Here is a 21608-nt window from a genome sequence, read left to right as displayed (position 1 = left end):
AACCAAGCCAAATGCAACTGAGCATAGCACAACAGAAGGTCACTTGAACAAGTCACAAAATAAAATACCCAGATCTTCCAAAGAATCTCTTACTCATTTGTGTCCAGTTTCACTACTGCTACAACTGCAACAGGCAGTCTCAAACTCAGCACGCACACACACACACGTGTGCACCGTTCCACCTGCTCCAGCAGAGGTGAAGCCTACTCACTGCTGTCATCACTCCTTTGTCATTGTTGTAGCAGTCATTTTCTAGCTCAAATGGAATCCGTTGCTTAGCATAAGTGGCAAGACTTGCTGACACCTTAGGCCACAAGCTGTGAACTTCTTCCTAGCTATGCTTTTGGCTGGGATAGAGTTAATTTTTTTCTTAGCATCTGGTACAATGCTGTGTTTTGGAATTAGTATGAGAATAATGTTGATAACACACTGATATTTTGGCTCTTGCTGAATAGTATTTGTCTTAAGTCTAGGACTTTTTCAGTTGCCCATGTTCTACTAGCGAGCAGGTGCACAAGAAGCGCATACCAGAAGATGAGGAGGCTACAACCATTTGTAGAAGCTGCAGCTCGGCAAGGTAAGAACAGTCAGCGGTGGCCAGCCTAGAAACAGAGCAAGAATCCGATAAAACGTTAGAAGACCCCAGACCAGAAATCACCATTGGACCAAAAGGGCACACGAAGAGTGCATGAGGGATGGCTGCATGGGTTTTAAGGAGATAATCATCCAGGGATTTCTCTGTACAGGGTGCCTCTCCAGAGGCACTCAGCTCAAGTTGACCAAGCTGCTGTACCACTCTATTAAATTACTTATTTTTATAAAATCTTGATGCCTGAGAGTCTGCTACAGGAAATCTAGGGTCGAACCTGAAGGAAGAGGAAATGTACAGAGCGTTTGCATACGAGGAGTCAAAAGGGGCACTCGTTGGCTCCCTGGAGTAGCACACTGCAAAGGGGCTCCATTCCCAGTTGTTCCAAGTCTCAGGTGGTGGGAGTGCAGCTCCTCGAATGGTGTGTGAATGCTTGGGCAGTGGCCTCTCCTTTAACAGTCATTATAAGAAAAAATAAAATGGCACAAACTGTTACAAAATTTATGTTCAGTAGAGCTGCTAAAAATAAACCCTAGACAAATGAAGCTATTTAATTTGTTAAAACATACTCTTAACTCATTTTGCTAAAACATGTACCATACTTATCTCTGCTTCCTTACAATGATGACTGGGACTTTCTAACCTACACAGCTCTTGATGTTTAACCTAACATGTTGCTGGGCCTCCGTATCCGACGTTTGGCTGATTTGCTTACATTTGATAGTGCAACTGCTTTAAGAACGTAAGCTAGAAACCAATGCAATGTACTGAAATCTGTCTGGATGCCAAACATGACTCATTTTAGTAAGCGTCCAGTAAAACTTCCACCAACAGAATGATTTTACTTATATTCTAAATCAAGTCTGATTCTTTATGAGACAAATAGTAATTTTTAGTAGTTCATTCCTTATTGGTCCATTTCAGGAGTAGTTCAGAAAGGGATCAGGTGCAGGTATAAAGGGCAGGGTCATAAAAGTCCTAAGTGTTAGCAGCTCTGAAGTTTCCATGGTTAAAGTTACGCCATTAAAACCTACAAATATAAATGAGGCCAGAGGGACATCAGAATCATCAACAGTTAGTGCACAGAAATATGCTTTTTGCACAGTGCTAAATGCACTTTTTCCTTATCAAAAGTCTGTTCATGTATCTACTACTGCCAGGGCTACTTGAAATGTGCTGTTACAAATGTTCTCACAGCCTTGCTTGCTAGTTCCAGTGGTGAACTCAGAATGAGGAGCAAATCTGCAGCTTCATGTGCAAAAAATAAAACCTCAGACTTGAAAGATACCTGTAACTTCTGTACATAAAGAAATTAGCAAAATGGCATCAAAGTCTCTGATTTTGTTTACCAAAACCGGTACAAAAGTTGGTTATGGTCATCAGCAGGTTCCAAATTTGCAATCCCAGAACCAACTGGCTACATTTTATTTTCCCTTTACAGAAATGAAACTAATTCCAACTATCTGTCCGTTTTAGTAGCACAAAGCTGTAAGACAAACTCAGTTAAATACACTGGAGATACTGGGATAGACCTGAAGTTTGGAGTTGTTTTGCTGCATTTCTATTATGTTCATCTTTAAATGCCTCTCCCCCGTAGCAAAGCCTGACTTTGCTGTCAGCTCCGCTCCACTCCACTGACTTGAAATTACATATTTGCTGTTAGGTAGTTGGTTGTCACAAACCAACTGTTATTCGCCTTGGTTTTTTAATACATGAAACTGAAGGATCATAGCAAACAAGAGGCATTACAGAACCAATAAAATAAAAGTTAAAGTCTGAACAATTCATGTTACAGTGCCTTCTGAGTAAGTCTTGTATACCTACTATAGATTTTTAGATGGAACAAAATACGTATAGCTCATTTTTGTGTTTTTTTTTTTCCCTCTCAGGTAATCAGGTGTCCTACCAATATGGCTATACAGTACTACCCAGTCAGGATGTGTCTGTCAAAACAGGCTTTGACTGGAAATGCTGTTCTGACAAAGTAGAAAATATAGCATGCTTTGCAGTGAAAAACTCCACAAACCTAAATGTCAGTTTGTTTTCCCAGATGACAGTATAGTCATTTTCTGAACAGCTTTGTTTAATAAGTTGTTGGTACTACTACTCTGATTCCCAAGCCGAAGCTTTTGAGCAGCCAGATCAGCTTCCAATGCACTGCTACGCCCTTCTGTTAGGAGCTGCTTCTGAAGCAGACCATAAACCACTTCTGCTCTGTTTTGGGGTTTTCAGTGGTCTCAAGATGTGAGCCTAAGGCAACGTGCCTTCCAGCAGTCTAAGCTTTGTCACACACAGCATAGCCAAGGATAACTATGGCCTCACCCACATCAGAGAGTCATATCCTTCTCAAGAATCCAGGTGCTCATGGAAGCAACATCACCACCGTACATACTTGTCACAGCTGTCACATAAATACCTGAAGCAACCTTATCATTTAATATCATAACTGATCTACATGTGTTGTGGCTCTATAGCCGCATCCTGTTGCTAGGATAGTCAAAACAACTTCTTCACTCCCTTTTACTTTTTGTCTAATTTAATTTGCAGACACATAGCTATCCAAGCAGCATAGAAGCACTACGTTACCCGTTTCACTGCTGCCACTGGAGGAAGAGGTGAGATCCAGCGCTGGTTGATCTTACTGTAATGACTGATCAACAGCCTCGTGGCTAGCCTTCCGCCTTATATTTGCAATGCAGAAGGACGGCAGCATAAATCCCTGCAACTCCAAAAGGCAGGACTGAGCAACTGCAAGTTTGGATGGCTGGAAAACAATCCCGTTTTTTTTCAAAAGCATCTCTGCTGAAGTTTACAGGCAAAGGTGGCGGCAAAGGGCTTTCAGAGCTATAGAAATTAATGTTTCTCCTTTTCCTGTGGGAATGCAAATAGGAAAATTTCTATGTTGCTCCAAATATAGAGTCTGAATGACCTGAATAAAGAAAATCTATTCAATCTTCTCATCTTCCCCTGAAATAGGAGCTTAGATACCGGTAAATAAATACACAAACTAACAATATTCAGAATTAGCTCACTGATCAATTGCCTCACAATAGTTTAAAAAACACTGATCCAGTGCATCCCTACAAAGAGAGAAGAATAAACATAACTAGCCACACACTCAAAATGAGGAAAGGCCAACTGCATCCATTATGCAGAAAGACCAAGGTCCAATTCATGATGAAAATGTCCTCTTAAAGCTCAACAAGGGATATAGGAAAAAAAAAAAACACAACGTTATTTCAATAGTTGTCCCCTAAAGATATTTTTCTGTTTCCATGGCAGTAGACAGTAGAGTCCAAAACTGTGTAATTTTCATGTTATTTAAAAAAAAAAAAACCACAACACAAAACAAACAACAACCTTCACAGCGATAAAAATTCAACCTGATAACCAAATGGAGGCATTCAGGACTCACCAAGCTGTCAACATATTAGAGCCACTGTGCAAGACATTGCTGATACTATGGCAGAAGTGAAGAAACATTTTTTCACCTCCTACACAGCTATGACATATCCCTAAAAAAGAACTCAGTATGCCACAATTTATTGGACTCAAGACGAGAGTTGCGCCATTAGTACTCTGGTGTCACATCTGAACTGCTCTGGAAAATCAACAGCATACACCCAAACTGTTCCGATGTAATAGAACACATCTATCTGAAAACCAACTGGAACTAAATCCATTACACAGATAAACTATTTAACAATCAACAAACTAGCTGCATCTCATATAAATACAGTACACAGAAAAAAAATAAGTAGCAAATAGTTAAAGACAGATTCTACGCCAGGTCTTCTCTGTAGTAGTCTATGTCATATGATTAACGGCAACGAAAATACCTAAAAAGAAGCAAAGCCTTTTTGCTGCTTCAGGCTTCAAATGTGGTTGGTTTCCCTACTGTAATTAGGAACTGAAGCTAATCACACTATGTATATAAGTAAGAAGCCCAAATTCAAAGATACTGCTGTCAACAACCCTAATTAGATGGATACTAATATCAGGACAGGAATAACCAAAAAATTAAAAATTACATTGTCTTTACAGGTCCATTTAACTAAAAGTACTTACATGCCCAAGTGTTCAAGTTACCCTTTCCACACCTCAACATGACTGAATTTTCTTAAAGTTTAGCCAAAATTTGAAGTGAATGCTTTTGGAATAACAGCATCAGCAATTTACTAGCAATGCATTCCCGACTTAACTACTTATACTCCACCCTTATACTACTTATACCTAAACACTCATTAGCAAAAAGTAGAAAACAGGCTTATCCTCCTTACATCGCTCCCTATATTTAAAACAAATGCCAACTGTGAGAACTAAAATACCAATACGGTGTGAAGCTGGTAACGAGCTGACAAAATTACAGTTAAGAATCTCTAAGCATCAACATTTTTTAAGTTAAAATTCACTATGTTCTTCATACTTGTGCCACTTGGGCTACTTGAACCACAGGTTTTTTTGCTGCTATTATTGGAGCTCTGCATGTGGAGAGTTTTAGTAAGTCAGATCCTGAATTCTTGACTGTTCAAAGTCAATTCATGACAAACATTGAATAGGATCTGCCCACTGACATCTAATGACCTAGAAAGCTACCCCCCTGTTCTAATTTTAGAGACATGTTCGCTTATGGCACTGGTTCATTTAAACCACTACCATTTGCAACATAAAACCCTGGTAAATGGGATGATGATTGATTGATTGATTGATTGATTGATTGATTGATTGATTGAATTGTACTGAATAGGATAAGCAGCCCTGAGATGGGTATTGGCTTGATGCAGACACTTTGACATCACAAGATACAAATGACTATTCCTACCTTCGTTTAACTACAATCAGATTGTTCAGGCTTAACCTACACTGTTTTCAGTAGCTTTTAACTGTATGGAAAACCTGGTGAGTTTTTGTTAACAGAGACACATTTTTGAGACAAAAAACGTCTGACAGTGCTGATATACCGATCTGTAAGCAGAGAACCAGGTAGTATGGCTAATGGAAATAGCTTATTTTTTCTGTCTTTCTGTGGTTTGGAGTCAATTATCTTCTCTCTACAGTGATATTCACTGTTTCCAAAGAAAGACTGCTGCTTACTAGTAACATTCAGGGTTTTCTAAATGCCATAATTCATATAAATCTGAGTCATCTACTCGTTTTGATTTATTTACATACATAACTTTTTTCTCATTTTACATAGAAGTTACAACAGAATACTTTTTATACAGAACATTGTATATAAATTTTACAAAGATTTCCAGAATCATGTGCATTACATCAAAAGATTTGGTTTTAGGGTAGTAACATCACAACCTCACAGTCATTTACCACATACAAGCTACTTAGACAACAGAATTTAATGAACACATATACATCTACAAAAGGACTAAAATGCTAAATTTCCTACTTGTACACAAATTGCAAATTTGGGCACATCTGGCCTTTAGAGCTGGAATTCAAAAAGTTTTCTCTCTTTTTCCTTAATATTGCCACAGAAAACCATTACTGAGGCTCTGTGGAAGCAGGTCTCTCATTTGCTCTAGCAAACGTCTATGGACACAGGAACTAGAATGACAGTTATTTTTACTTCATCAGAAAACTAAAATGTAACTGGAAGCAATAATGAAGTGGGACTTAAGAATCTAATGCCTTGAAGAGTTCAGCCATAAACTAATCTCTGCACAAAACCATCTTCAGAAGGGAAAAAAAAAGGGGAAGTAAAAAAAGTGATTCTTGGAAATCCACAGTTATTTTAAGCAAGCAAAAACTATGCTAGTGAGGAAGACTACAGGCCTCATTTTTGAATACTTATTAAAAAGGTATAAATAATCAGCGCTCTGCTTGGAGTTTGTGATAAACACAAAACTTGCTTACCCAAATAAAGCTATTCAGATGAGAAAAAATCACTTGCTTGGTAGTGAGAACTGATGATGACGATGATGTGTATTCTTCACTATTAGTAATTTTCTAATGAGATCCTTAGGAGGAACATATATATATTAAAATCCTTAAAACATACACAGCTAAGTTCAATAAATTTGCTAGAAACAACAAAGATTTGTGTGGAGGAGTTCGTCTCCGAGACTGGCCATAATATTCTCTCGGGTATGGACAATCCCTGCTTGGGCCCCAGAGCGCGAGGTTACCAACTAGATTACTTTTGTCCTTCAAGTTAACTCAATGGCCTTAAAAGGAAATGTAGATTGATCGCCTGCCAAGATGCATGCCTCCTGGATGCCTCTCCGATGACCACAATGAGGAGACTAAAGGGATGAGCTTATTACCTGTGGTCTGCTAATGCTGCCCTATCACTATAACCCACGAGAGTGTGTTTACATTAAGCAAGCCAATTGTAGAATGTAGTCATGTCACGCCATATTCTGCTGTATAAGCTGTGTGTTGTTTGTAATAAACGAGCATGATTTCTAACCATATTGGTGTACGGTCATGACTCGGGTCCGTCTACAGTAGGGATCCTGCTACAGGTTTGCATTTCTTCAGACTACCTGCATGAGCAGGGATCAATCTCTCTCAACTTTTCAAGCCCAGCAACAGTTTTCTATTAAAGAATTCTGAAGTATCCTGTGTTATTTTATAATTAGTCCTACTTCTTGGCACAGTCATAATCCAAGGTAACTGATAAGATAATGAAAACGAATAGTGGGAGGAATCTGCTATTAATTTTTTATGTGTCTCTATGCAAGAAAAGGGGAAGACGAGGAGGCTGAGGGGAGACCTGATTACGGCCTACAAATACTTGAGAAAAGATGGTGGGGAGGTGGGGGAAGGGCTCCTTACATTAGTGATGGGTGATAGGACAAGAGGAAATGGGTATAAGCTTAGTCAGGGGGGATTCAGGTTGGATGTTAGAAAGTATTTCTTCTCTGAAAGGGTTGTCAGCCACTGGAATAGGCTGCCCCGGGAGGTGGTTGAGTCCCCATCCCTGGATGTGTTTAAGAAAAGGGTGGATGAACTACTTAAGGATATGGTTTAATGGGAGATCAGGGACGGTTGGACTGGATGATCTCTAAGGTCTTTTCCAACCTAGAAATCTATGAAATCTATGAAATCTATACAACAGTACTTAGGTCTTCATCCTGAAATCATACCTCTACTTGCTTGAGGGCAAGCATGGATAACCTTCAGGACTTCAATGCCATAAGTATACCTCCAGGTACAAGCCTGACCAGGGCTCCGATAAGACAAGACTCGCAGTGGACACCAGGGGAGCCTTGCTAAAAAGTCTGTAGTGAAGCCATCCTGCCATGCAAGTCTCTTTCTAGTGTCATAGACGGAGATTCCGCAGTTGAGGGTATCTTATTCTTGTTGGCTTAAATAACATGGTTTGAAACGCTGTTGGGAACAAAACATTACACATTTCACATGTATTTGTTCTGATTACACAGCAAGAAAATAGAGCTATGAAGTTTAAGAGTTTATTTATTTCATAGTCACTGGTATACAGATTACAGTGGCAAATTTTTCAGCTCATCAGAATTTCCTATGAAGAGATACAAACCACTAATTAAGGTAGAGGAATTCAAGTCTCAGTTATACATAAACCACATAGATGAAAATGAGAGGAGCATCTGTTTAAGCTGGGATATTCACAGTGCATAAAGCAGTTAAGTGTGAGAACAACTAAACGGTCAGTAAATGCTGCAAGATTTTGGAACAGTTATGAACTACAATCCGTGAACTACAGAGTTTAGATTACAAGGGAGACTGACTGGTGAGAAACCTTACTTCATCACATTTATAAACATACCAATTTGTTGTAAGACTGTTCTTAAGTCAAAACGAAGAAGAAATGATCATGGATTAAAACCAAAATAAATAAAAGCATGAACACCTATTTAATTTATACTCTAGCACACAGGTTGTTCTTTATGAATTATAAATAAACTTCACACACACTGTTCTAATCACAAAAATTAAGTCTGCTGCTATATGAAAAACTCTCACAGATTTGGAAAGAAAATGTAAGTATCATACTGAAATAGACTTCTTGTGAAGTACTCACTGTTTTATTACAGAATATACATTTTAAAGAAGAGCACTAACATAATCTGGGCATTATAGATATGTAATGTTTTCATATAAGAAGGTATATGCAAATCATAAATTTAGTACTTATGATCACAGAAGTCTGAAGTAAATAGTTGCCTTTCGAAGACATCTTTCATTCACACTACAGAAAAGACTACAATAAAAGCATAATAATTTCAGTAAAAAAAAAAACGCCTCATTTCTCTAGTTTTACATGGTAAGTAAGGAAGTGAGTCTCTCTACAACACTCAGGGAGTGCAAAGTCTTATCAAAATCAGACTAGAAATACTTATCATGCATTATTGCACTAAGGGAGACCCTGGTACCAGCTCCCACCTCTTAGGTTCATAGTTCCACAAGAATCTCCACTGTAAAGAAACCCGCTGACCTTTTCTTAAGCCTGACATATCTGCTGTTTGCTGAGTGACTTTGAAATTCAGTAACAAAAATGCCCTGAGGCTTGAAAAGTCCTTTTTCACTGGGACATGAAATTCCACTCAGGTTTACCTGCACAACGAACCATTATAAAATGGAGACTAATTTAAAAAGTCATTACTTCCTTTCTCTCATTTGCATTTTTTCAAAAAACACTGGAAATAGTCTACCAACCAAAACTAGATGCTTCCTGGAGCCAGGCTTCACAGTACCAAAGCAGGAGCAGCAGCAGCTACACTTAGTGTATCGGATACACCTTGGAGTTTGCAAAATAAAGCAAAAAGGGCAGACTTTCCAATGGAAATGTTAGCTAATTAAGAAAGACTTTTTCTTTTTACCTTTTTTTAAAACTTAACTTTACAGAGAGAAAAAGACTATGTGCTTGTTTTTCATGATATTGAATTATTCTTACATGAAATAAAATGCTTGATTTAATATTTTAAACAAATGTACAGTTCCATCATTTATTTATGCTGACTACTGCCAATCAGCCCAATCTTGGTTGAATTTAGTGCAATTTTATAGCACAGTAACTCCAAAGCCTTTCAAAAGTTCTATACCTGTGCAAGGGATTAGAATCAAGACCACAGATTTAATTAAATTGTTTAATTTAGTTACATCCTAGAGATTATACTTTATATCCTAGAGGAAGGATATAGTTCACATTCCTACTTCAGTCAACTTTCTCTAGCTTCATTTATGAAAATCTTACTGAAGAACCAATATCGTGTTTATTAGCTTGCACTCACCATTTTACAGAAGGCAACCAAAAAAACCTGGGCTATTGAAAACCTTGAGGGGACAAGATTTCTGTGGGTTTTTTTCAACATAGTCCATCTATTCATATTTTATATCAACATTTTACTATTTACTTCTTCCACTCTTAGAATAGCTTTCCTTTGAAATACCAAAAATCTCCATCTTTGGCTATATATTTATTTATTTACAGAAATGTAAATTTAAGTAATGTCACCTATTTCAGGATATGCTGAAATTATCTCTAGTTTGTAACATAGAAACAGAACTTCAGAGTCCTGGGCTCGACTCTTGCACGTCTCTAACTTGATCCAACTATATATTCCTAAATCGTGGCACCAAAAGCAGATAGTTTCTTTCTTGGCACCAGGAAAGGGTATGCTACCTTATTTTCAGTCCCATAGGAAAATATATTGGAACATCTAAACTTGACCTTGAAATTAACTGATTTATATAATTGAAATGGAAAATTAAACCCCTCGTACAAAAATGTTATGGTCTACAATGTGATGAAAGCAGGTTGCTGATTTTAGATCACAGTAGAGGAAATCAGAGTTTTACTAATTTTCTCATCCTCTTCTACCATGGAATGTAGTATCAAACACTCTTTTCACATCACTCAGTGTACGGCAGAGCACAAGATCTGAATTAGCACTAATCTTCAGAACACAAATGTACCAGTTTCAAAGGTTTTCAGAAAAAGCTGATGGCACATCGGGGTATATATGCCATTGGGGTATATCTTCCTGTCTATAACTCTAATACTTCCTAAGGCAGAAAGAGCTTACATGTGACCATGAAAAATAGGCCTCTGTTTACTCATTACAAAAAACGGATATCCAATCTCACAGTCTTGTGTATGTTCAAATTTCTAAATCGTTCTTAGAATATAAATCAGAATACTTTAACAGCAAAGTTTTCTGTACCAAACTTTGAATGTTAGCTGTATATTAAAACTAATTACTGCTATTTACAAGCTACTGACTTGAAAATTCATTATTCAAAATGAGTTTAAGCACTAATTTTAGTTTAATTCAAATTAACACACTGAAATACCCTTAAAAAATGACGCCCACTGATAGATTAGATATTTTTAAAAGACAGAATTCTGTCCTCAAATACAGTATAGAAACCTGACCTCACCTATAACATAACATTGCTACACCATCATGAAGCAGAAACCACCTATACTGAAATCTCCCTTAATATCTCTATTAACCAGATATTTTAATTCTACCATGCATTTAAGAGTTACAATGACTGCTATACCCTAAAAAAAACCCCACTATATGTAAACAGAAACTGACTGAACTTTGGAGATGCAGTAAGATCACTCAAGAATGAAGAGTTCATTTGCTAATGAAGAGTTAAATCACCAATTACCTAGTGAAGATAGTGAAAAGAAACATTTGTATATAGGAAAAGTGAAATTTGGGTTCCTCCAATTTTGCATATCCTCCAGGTATGCAAATTTCCTGAGGTAAATAAATGTAAACCAGTGCTTATCAGCACAAATGAATTGACCCAAACCCCCCCCGAATACCACAGTACTTTATAGACAAAACAAGCAAGGAATTGAAGCCAAAACTACTACAAAGCCTTTGAGAAATTTCAAAGAAATCTTCAACTTGCAACTATTACCAAACTGTGAATATTTAGAAAACGTAAGTTAAAATACTTAATACTCTCTGAAGCCATCTGGTATCTACTTTTACCACAGTATTTTAAGATATACAATGGGTATAGTTAAATTTTTTTACTCGCTTTACATTAAAACAGGAGATATTCTAAAACAACATTGCTACAACACTACATGTACATTAAATGCCCACTATTCTATCACCCATGTTTAAGATATTTCTAAAAATCAATAGTCCCTAAAATTATGTTACTATTTTATTTTTCCCCATTTCCTCTCAAAATCATCTCACTCATCACTGCTAGTTCAGGATAAGAGAATTACATTCCAGCCATTACATTTCTTTTTTGAAGCCTCCCTTAGAAAGCACAGGGTCTATGTGAAATACTGAATGCACGGGAAAGAAAACTTGACACTGAGTCTAGCAAACCACATGTTCAAATATAATTTTAAAATATACTTAGAATATTTTACGTGAGATAAAACGTATTTACACATTTTCAATTTGTGATGATCATGCAGTCCTTTGAAGAGATTAGCAGCAATGAAGGAAAAAAATTTTGAAAAATCAAAAATCTCTCATATATACCACTAAGTTTATAGTTCGAAAAGGGTTGTGGGTTAACCAGTTTCATTTGAAGCAAAGTAGTGAAGAATATGCAACATCAGTTCGACACCTGGAAAAGGAGACGATCATGCACTTAGACAATGCAGCAGCTGTGGGCTTTAGTGAACTGCCAAGAATAATTAATTCTGAGGATAGTCACAAAAGAAAGTGCAGCTACAGGTTTTGGTCCGCTGAAACTTCGAGCAAGCCAGATCATCCGAGGCTGGAGCTAACTGATTGGGATTGGATGCGGTTTCTTAAACTTTGGGAAACGAGGCACGTACACCCGCGCACACAGATCTCCATTTCAGTTCCACTCACATCATTCCACAAGTAGGAGAGCTAAAAACTACCTAAGGCACTATGTATATGGGGAATTATCTTACATTTGAGATTATGGGCCACTCCCACGTCTGCCGCAAAACATTAGCTGATATACTGAGGAATTTTCCAAAAATGCTTTCTTTGGTGAATCAAATTACCTTTGTAGATGCAATAAAATCTAATCAGTGGATTTTCTGAACTTGTTCCCTAGGTTTCTCTTTCTCATAAATATTGATGTACAAAATCAGAGGCCAAGCTATTCCAAAATTCATACACTCTATGTATAAATTTAGAAGTCTTAATGTGGTATTAGCACACAGGAATAGTAAACATCACGCTTGGTTTTTAATACATTTAAATGCTGAGTATTTTCCAGTAGAATAGTCTCAAGGGACCTAATTAACCAAATGACTATTTTTCAGATTAGAAAAGAAGCTAGATATGTAGATGAAAATACAGGCTAAGTAGTTTGAATTTTTACTAGTGACAAGCATACGTTTTTAATCTCTGTGCACTGTAGTTGCATGAGGTGAAGAAATAACATTTATTTTCTTCTTTTTACTAGGTAGCCCCAGGTTATATAAGGTTATTTCACATGAGGACTCAAAATCTTGTCTGTCAAGTCTCCCAGTTGTGATTATATTAACATAAATTAAACCATTATAACTGAACAACCTCTAATCCAGGAGAGGATGATTCATAATTGATTGATGTCTGGCATCAGTGTCAGGCAAGATCTTGGCTTCATGGCTATCCGGAAATTAATGACAGTGATTTCTTCATCAGATGACAGGTATAATAAAATAAAGGTGAAATAAATTTGAAATATCATAATACTAAACAATATGAATCAAAGTTGTCTGGTAAATGAAAATGGTTTCATCCACTCAGTAGATTGTCAGACAAGTCTCCCACGGAAATCACTTTGTCTGTTTAATTCATTAATCAAAGTTTTAGAAAAGCTGTTTAATTCTACCATTGCATCTATCATTACAGCCAATATACAAGCAAACACAAATATTACCCTTTACCCTGAGTAAGCTCCTGGCTGTATCTTTAATGCTGCCCTTCCTAAATGTTAGTCTCCCAAAACACACTCCTGTTGATATTTTAGTACGCCCCTAAAGGAAGGACCACGAACAGAAAATTAGTCACAATGACAGAAAAATTTTCTATTCAGCTGGGGATACATACAATTTTAGCATGTTATGTATTCATAATAACTTCATTTGTTCACAAATAAATCCCACTGAACAAGAACAGTACTAAAAGGCATTTTTTAAGAAGAGCTTAAAAATAAAGAATATTTTCAAAAGTTTGCTAACATGTTGGTAAGTGTGCAGACATTGAGTATATCTATTTATCTAATTCACATATACACATAAGAGTAAGTGTGCATTTTTAATTGAAAAAGCAGCACCACTAGTTTTTGCTGCCTGACTTTCAAAGATGGGAAGACACTTATTTTTCATGTGTAAGTACAAAGCAAAATACTTTTTTTATTTCACGAGAAATATAGTCCAGCTTTTACTTCTCTGCATAACAAATATTTTACATGCACTTCTACTCTTCCATTGAATCGTATGAGAATGCTACGGATGGTTTGTCACATCTCGATTAGCTCATTTTTCACAATGCTCTCGTGACACTCGGCATATCATTTACACAAGGTTTATTTGTCAAAATCCCATAGCACCTTTCTGACAATAGATGTTTTGAAACGCATCCTATTTTGCTTGGCAAAGACTTATTTTAATGGGTTTGACAGCATGATTTCAGTGAAGAATTCAGTGGTCATTCAACTCAGTTGAGGAAAACTAAAGAGACTCTCATCAAAGTTCATTTTGTAACTCATATCAGATATTTTTAAAGCAATCAGCCTTATAAAATGTGTTTTTTCCAAATGATTATTCATTCTAAATTAATTCTGCATAAGATGTTTAAGTAACGACTTCTGCTTGATTCTTTCTTTGGCTTCCCTCCTAAATAGCATGCAACATCCAATCCACAGGTAGTCCATTTATCACTTCATGCATCTGGAACACACACACACACACAGTAGAAGGTATGACAGTACCTTTTTTCAGCAGGAATTCTTACGGATGAGCAGTAATTCTGAGACCTTAATGTAAATCAATGGATAACTATTGCCGTGTCTCAATTTGAAGGATTCTTACAGAAAATAAACTTGAGAGTGTGATGATGCAGATTTTACTAGTCAATAGCCCTTGTTCTGACTATTCTTAACTGAAATCACCTGTACCGGTGGTATGGGTTAGTAGCTGAGTTATAGTCTAAATCAGTTCTCTTATTCAAGAATGTCACAAAATGCCTTATGAAAAATGAATGAATGAAAAAGGGTGAGTTCAGAAGTCTCTTTAAAGCCCTTTCCTACCTAAGAAAATGTTTGGCATCTCAGGGCTGTGAGACAGTCATCTCCTCCTCAAACCATAATGTAGTCAAACACACAGTTTTCCCCAAAAGACAACTGCACAGGTGGTCGAGAACAATTGCTCAGTTAGCAAATCCCCCTAAAGTTGTTTTCATTAACAAGTATCACATATATAAATCCACCATCATAAACAAAGTACTCTAGTTGTCTTTTTGAGCACACATGCAGACCGTCTACAAATAAGCCACCATAGATTTTGCCACTGACATCTTCTCACTTATCTTCCCTCTATCACTGTACTATCTAAAAATGGCAAGATTTAGCTTGCATTAGGAGTTACAAAAAATAATCCTTAGAGTAAGGAAGCCATGTAAAAATAAAATTGTGTAGATTTTGTCAATTTATGCTATTTCAAGAAAGAAGCATGGGAAAAAAAAAGGCAGGAAGGAAGGATCAACCAGGTCAGATCACTGATTATGCTTCTTAAAATTATCTTCCGACCCAACCTAAAGAGGATCTATAGTATACATACCAACCTACAACACATGGTGGCATTCTCTAATGTAACGGAGGGTGGCTGGTACTTCACCATTGACTGCTAGGTATTAGCCACGTTTTGAGTGATACACTTAACATTTCCACTCTTCATAATACAATACTTTTGTTCTAAAACTACCTGTTTCCTGGGGACCAGTACAAAATAAGTCATGACCATTTCTGAACGCTGTTGAATATTGAGTGGAATACCACAAAATTAAAAAAAAATAATATAGAAAAGTAATTGCGATATCATTTAACTCCTTTTATTTCTAGTTAGGGTTCTAACACAAAGCGCTGATAAAATGCGATCGCCACGGTACTAGTTTTAGTCGCCTCGGCTAACTACTGGCCGTCTACCCCAAAGAAGGACTGCCTGCAAAACTTGCTGGTCTCCGTACGGGAAAAGGCCCTGACCCGGGAGGGCGAGCGCCCACGCAGGGTGCTCCCACAGCCGCCGGCTCATGCCCCATCCCTCAGTTTGCGGACTGGGAAGTCACCGGGCAACTGGGAGCGCGATCCCTGCGCCACGGCCAGGCTGCGCCTACCAAAGCCAAGCTGGCAGCTCCAGGAAGGCAGGGACTGGCGAACTACGCCTCCCAGACACTGGACACTTAAAAAGCTGTCCGCGCTGCGCGCTCTTTGTCCTTTAAAGAAAACCAGGGGCGAGACGCGGGGCGACGGGCAGGGCTCACGCCACGCCATGCGGGTCGCCTCTCCCTGCGAGGGGCTTCCTGCGCCGGACCCCACCTGCGACCAGCACCTGAGCCCCGGCGGGGCAGCCCGGGCCCGCCGGCCGCGGGGCAGCGGCGCAGGCAGCCGCCTGCCCGGAGCCCGGCAGCGGGGTGACACGGCAGGGGTCCGCGGGACCGCCGCGCCCCTCAGCCCGCTGACAGGGAGCCGGGGGCCGCCCGCCGACAGGAGCGGGGGCGGCGGCGCCCGGCCCGGGAAGTTTCTCGCCACAGGTTGCCCCCTCCCGCCCGCCCCCCCGGGAGCCCCTCGGGCGGGCCCGGCCACAGGGACGCACCTTGGCGCCGCAACCGCCGCTTCTTGAGCCCGAAGATGCGGACCTTGGAGAAAATGTCCACCAGGTTGCCGTTGCAGAGCCCGCGGTTCTTGCTGGGGCTATTCCGCCTCCTGCTGGCCGAGGGCCGGTCCCAGTGCTGCTCCCTCGCCTGCCGCTTCTGGCGGATCAAGCCGCTGGCGATGGCCGCTGCCATGGCTGCTCGCCGGCTCGCCCACGCCGGCCGGCGCCGCGACGGGCAGGGGGGAGGGCGGCGGCGGGGCGCTCAGCCCCGGCGGGGACCCATCCTCGGGGGCGCGGGCGAGCGGGAGCCTCCTCCGGCCCGAGGCGCGGCTGCAGCGGGGCACCCCCGCCCTCCGGCCCGCCGGAGCTGCCGCCGCCGCGGGTCACCGCATGGGTGCCCCGCCGCCCCTCCCGCCGCGCCCTGGCGCAGGGGCACCTGCTCGGCCGGCGGGTGTCTGCGGGAGGGCTGGAGCGGCGCGGAGCGGCGCGGAGCGGAGCGAGCGGGGCGCGGGGCAGAGCCGCGCTCGGGCGGGTCGGGTCAGGTCGGGTCCGGCCGGCAACGGCGCCTCCCGGGGCTGCCCCTCAGCCCCGCGCCGCCGCCGCTCGCCTGCCCGCCGCTGCCATCGCCGCGGCCGGGGCGGCTACCGCCGCCTCTTGCAGGCTCCCGCCTGATGATTGCCAAGTGCTTCAGAAATCAGCATCTGGAGAGAGCAATCTTCTTCTCCGGGGAGAGCTGTAATCACGGCTCTTCAGTCCCACCCCGCTCCAGCCTCCCCTACACACACACACGCGCGCGCACACACACACACACACACACACACACAGGCACGCACCGCTGGAGCTTTTTTTGTCCTCCCCAAGCCGAGGGGCGGCGAGGGTGCGGGGGGTGGAGGAGGGACGGGGGAGAGGCAGGAGAACAAAGCAGAGGGGGCGAGGGGCGGAGGGAAGGGGTGTTTGTTAATGCTGCGGTTTTCTGGTGGGAACCAGCGGGTTCCCGGAGGATCCGCCGCCGGCTGCCTCTGCTCCCCCTCAGCTTTCCGGGTGGCTTCGTGCGGGGCTCCCTCCCCGCGGGGGAGGAGGGCGCGGGGCGCTGCCGGAGGGGCGCAGGGCTCTCCCCACCCCCCTGCGCACCGAGGCCCGCTGACACGCACCCTCTCGCCAGCTCCCTCGCACCGGCTCCCTGCCGCCCTGCCCGCGGGCGGCCGCCGCGCCGCGCCCAGCCGTGACACCGGTACCTGTCCCCGTCCCCGGGCCAGGGAAGCTGCGGGAGCAGCGGAAGGCGGGTGAGGGGGAAGCGCCGTCCGCTCCCGGGCACCCCGCCCCGCGGCAGCCCCTCTGCCAGCCAGTCCGCCCGCAGCGGGGCACGGCGCCCCAAACCCCGGGAACGGACGGGGAGGGGGGTGCAGTCCGACGAGAGAGGGGTTTGTGCTGCATACGAAGCATTTAGAGCCGTGAGGAAGAAACACATCTACGAGGCTGAGGGGATCTTCCACCCAAACCAACACGGATTCTTGGGGAGAAAAGATTCCACCAACGCCAACAGACCTTTAACTCGGAACCTGAACTGATTTCCGAGGTTTCAGAAGTACCAAAGGAATTCCATAGGGCACCCCCAAACAGACGCAGTGGGTAGACTTATTGATCACCAGCACCATGTAAAATGATTTCTTCATTTTTTTCATTTTCTCAGAGAACTTGAGCAAGCACCAGCCAAGCTCACTAGACATAGAATGCCTAAGGAGTCTCTGCCCCGAGGAGCTCACAAGACACTGCAGATAATAAATACCACACAAAATACGACATCTCATTTCTTTCCTTCCATCTGTTGGGTCTTCTCCCTTTTCAAATAAAGGCTCAATGTTTTTCAGATTTACTTTCTGCCAGCCTAATGGTAAGACTTCCTGAAGTTGTAACTAACCAGAGGAAAGTAGAAAAAGGAAGCCAGCAGCTACACAGAAAAAAAAACCCTGCAGAGTTATCCTGTGAAGAAGGGCAGATGCTTGCACAGGGAAATACCGTGTAATAAATATCTAATGTTTATACTGTTCTCAGAATACTCTAATTTCTTATTAGACAGTTCCTTACAAAAACAGGCTTTGAAGTGTAAATTCACTGCTTTGCAATACAGAACCTCATAGGTAAGAGTATGTTCTTGTTTCAGCAGAGGCTTCAGCGTCTCTGATACTGACCATTATTTCTCTAAATCCTTTAATCTACAAAGGGCTATTTTTATATAGAGGGCAAAAGTGTATGGTGGGAACTCCCTCATACAGGGATTTTGTATTAATACCAGACCAACTAGGAGTAGGACATGTACAATCCGATCTGGATAATACATTTTAATTCTATTTAAAAGTGTCTCTAAAGAGATTCAGCTAAAACACTCGCACTGGATTTTCTGTCTGGCAAGTTTTACAGAGCAGCAATTTCCTGACAACGGTTACAATTACCTTAACCAATGCAATTAGACAGGGAGGGTTTGGTTGGGGTTTTTTGTTTGGTTGGTTTTGTTTGTTTGTTTTTTGTTTAAATTTCACTGTAGTAGTTTTACATACTGCTTCCCTTTTCCATACTTCCCAGCAGCGGACAAAACACGGTGTCACCTTCCTTAAGTCTGCTCAAGACAGAAGCGCTCCTCCAACCCCCGGCCCCGGCCCCGGCCCCGGCCGCCGGCCCCCAGGTCGGTCTCCGCCTTCAGCACCATGGACAGCCCCGCAGAGGCCCCGGAGCCGCCTCTGCCGCCGCCGGAGGAGGTGACAGGACACAGCCCAAAGTCTCCTGCTCGACCTGGCTCCTGGCTCCAAACAAAGCGATGAATGAGAGGGAGTAGAGCGAAATAAAGGCCAACCTTCCACAGTCTTTAGTTTTCACAGGAGTTTAGGAATGGAATGCATACAGCCCTAACTTTCGCATGAGAAACCCTCCCCAGAAAGATGTAGGTTCCACGTTTCCTGTTGCTGAAAGGAGCTCTTTATCTTACCCAACGATGCTATTCACTATACACTATCCACTACTATTGTTCCTTTCCCATAGTTTCCTTCAAATACGGGGCCTTTGCCAAAACACGCTGGCATTTCTCATTGATATGGTGTTCGGGGTGATGGCAAAGAAAGGAAAGAATTAAGGCGAAAATGGGAAGTATGCCTACAGACAAGAGAAAACGTGTTTCTTACTCCAGAGATCAAAAACAATAGCTTTGTACTTGCATCTCAGAAACGCAGAGCAGTTGTTTACAGCTTGAGGTTTTGCAAAGAAAACTCAAGAGAGCCATCTGCTGTCTTAACCTGTGATAAAACGTGTACGATTCCGGTCAAAGTGAAGGTTTTGCTAACAGATGGGTTGTAGAAGTATGAACATATCGGACACCTTAAAAACCCGTAACTGCATAAAATCGTGCATTTGGGACAAATGGAAGTATCTTAGTTATAACATTGGCTACATTAAAATAGAATTTTATTTCTGATTAACAAAACTCTGGCTATGAAAACAAACTATTAAAAGCAAAAGAGAGGGAGAATGGATTTTCAATATTTTCTATTTTCCCATCTGTTCATTTCTAACCACAAATTTATCATGGATTTCAGGAGTTTTCTAAAACAAAAGCGTTTTAGAATCTTTAAAATTACCTGCTTGAATGAATTTTAGAGGAAAGCATTCAACAGATATAAAGTGTGTATAAAATACTTGCTTTTTTATATACTAGAGTATGAAACACTATTAATCCTTAAATTTATTTTTTTCTGTATTACTGGGGACAAACTATATTCAATTTAATTCCATTTAATCTAATTTAAAATGTAAATTACAATGCGCTATTTTCAGGCATCAAAGTTCAATATTAAAATATACACTGTATATACATGCACTAGTGATATATAAAATGTTTTTTTTTAAGGGCTTTAATTTAGAAAAATGAGATTCTATGCTTTATATTCTATCCTAATCAGGATCCAAATGTCATCCTTATGGTTTAAAGACTGTGTTCTTTTTTTTTTTTTTTTTTTTCTCCCCCACTTGTCACTTGTTGTGTGTTTTGCATTAGGTTGGACAGAGTTACAAGCTACAGTCGTTTTTGGTTAATGCAGCCATGAAAACCCTACGGAGTCCTTCTTTTCATAAATCATTTACCACTTCAATGTAAACAAAAATTTCTTTCTACAGATATGTTCCCAAATACACACACTCCACTCACATTTTCTTCTCCCAGATATCCTGAAACCATTCCTTATAAGAAAACCAAAACAAACCAAGCCCTAAGAAAAATATCTCAAAGTCTTTACAAGCATAGATTTCCTAGAAGTGTAAAATGCCAGATTATTACATCACTACTAAATATGTTTTAGTTTCATGAACTCCACTAAAGTTTTATTGCACTTGCTTGCCAACAGTAGGCACACACAACTCACTTGTCCAGTTAAGTGCTCAGGAATATGATGTTGTAAAGTCAATCTATCTTATATTCTAGAAATAATTAATTCAGTATTGTGAACCTAGATGTTATTTGTTGTAGATCATTTTGTGCCACTGAAAAGGATTATTTTTCTTTTAAGATGGTGCATGCTGTAGTTACAAACAAGATTAATACATTACTTCTTAAACTTCCATTCAAACTGGAAAGGCTACTCTAGGGGTAAAAGTACCAATTTAGACATAACGATTGCAAGGTATGCATAAGAGTACACCTGGGCCATTGGGAAAATTTAATGTCATCCCAAGAAGAGATGTCTCAGCAGTGAAAATATATTTGTTTATAAATTCTGATGGATTAATTTAATCAACAGTCCGGTGCTTTCGATAAGACTGCAGACTGATTACCAGAGTGCTGTTTCCAGCTAAGGTTGTGATTCTGAACATTTGTTGGTACTGATCAAAAATTTACTGAAGGTTGCTGATAATTTTACTGGACTGTAATTCAAGTGTCTAAATTCAATTCACATAATAAGACCCCTCCACTCCCACAAAATGATATCATAAGAAAATGTGATACAGTTCTACAAATAGGATGATTCATATAACTACAAACTGATATCTGCCCAGGGCATGCAATGTGTATGTGGGGGATGGGCGTTGGGAAGTGAGAGTAACTTCAAATTCTTGATGTAATTTTCTTGAGAGACAAAGCTAGAGCAAGAGATATAACTTAATGACGTGAACAAGGTGAAAGAAATATGGTCTACGGCTTACTCTGTAGGGTGCTAAGAGCTTAATTTTTTAAATCATAGATAAGAAATACATTTTCAGGTAATTTAAGTGCAT

At 40.8% G+C, this 21608-nt stretch overlaps 1 protein-coding gene across 3 annotated transcripts in view; it reads right to left on the bottom strand.

Moving 5' to 3' along the window:
• Positions 1 to 21608, bottom strand: part of FGF14 (fibroblast growth factor 14) — a 434954-nt gene that overhangs the window by 125097 nt on the left and 288249 nt on the right. Inside the window, exon 1 of one of the 3 annotated variants that reach the window (XM_086610980.1) lies at positions 16353 to 16545. The exons of the other annotated variants lie outside the window; for them this stretch is intronic. Coding sequence (XP_086467106.1) covers positions 16353 to 16545 — 193 coding nt within the window. Of the gene's footprint in view, positions 1 to 16352; positions 16546 to 21608 lie in introns of those variants that run through there. 3 annotated transcript variants of the gene reach the window in all.

Source organism: Tauraco erythrolophus, chromosome 1, assembly GCF_009769465.1.
Source record: "Tauraco erythrolophus isolate bTauEry1 chromosome 1, bTauEry1.pri, whole genome shotgun sequence".
NCBI lineage: Eukaryota > Metazoa > Chordata > Aves > Musophagiformes > Musophagidae > Tauraco > Tauraco erythrolophus.
Note: the sequence above shows the minus strand (reverse complement) of the source record. Positions and strands in the feature narration are given on the sequence as shown.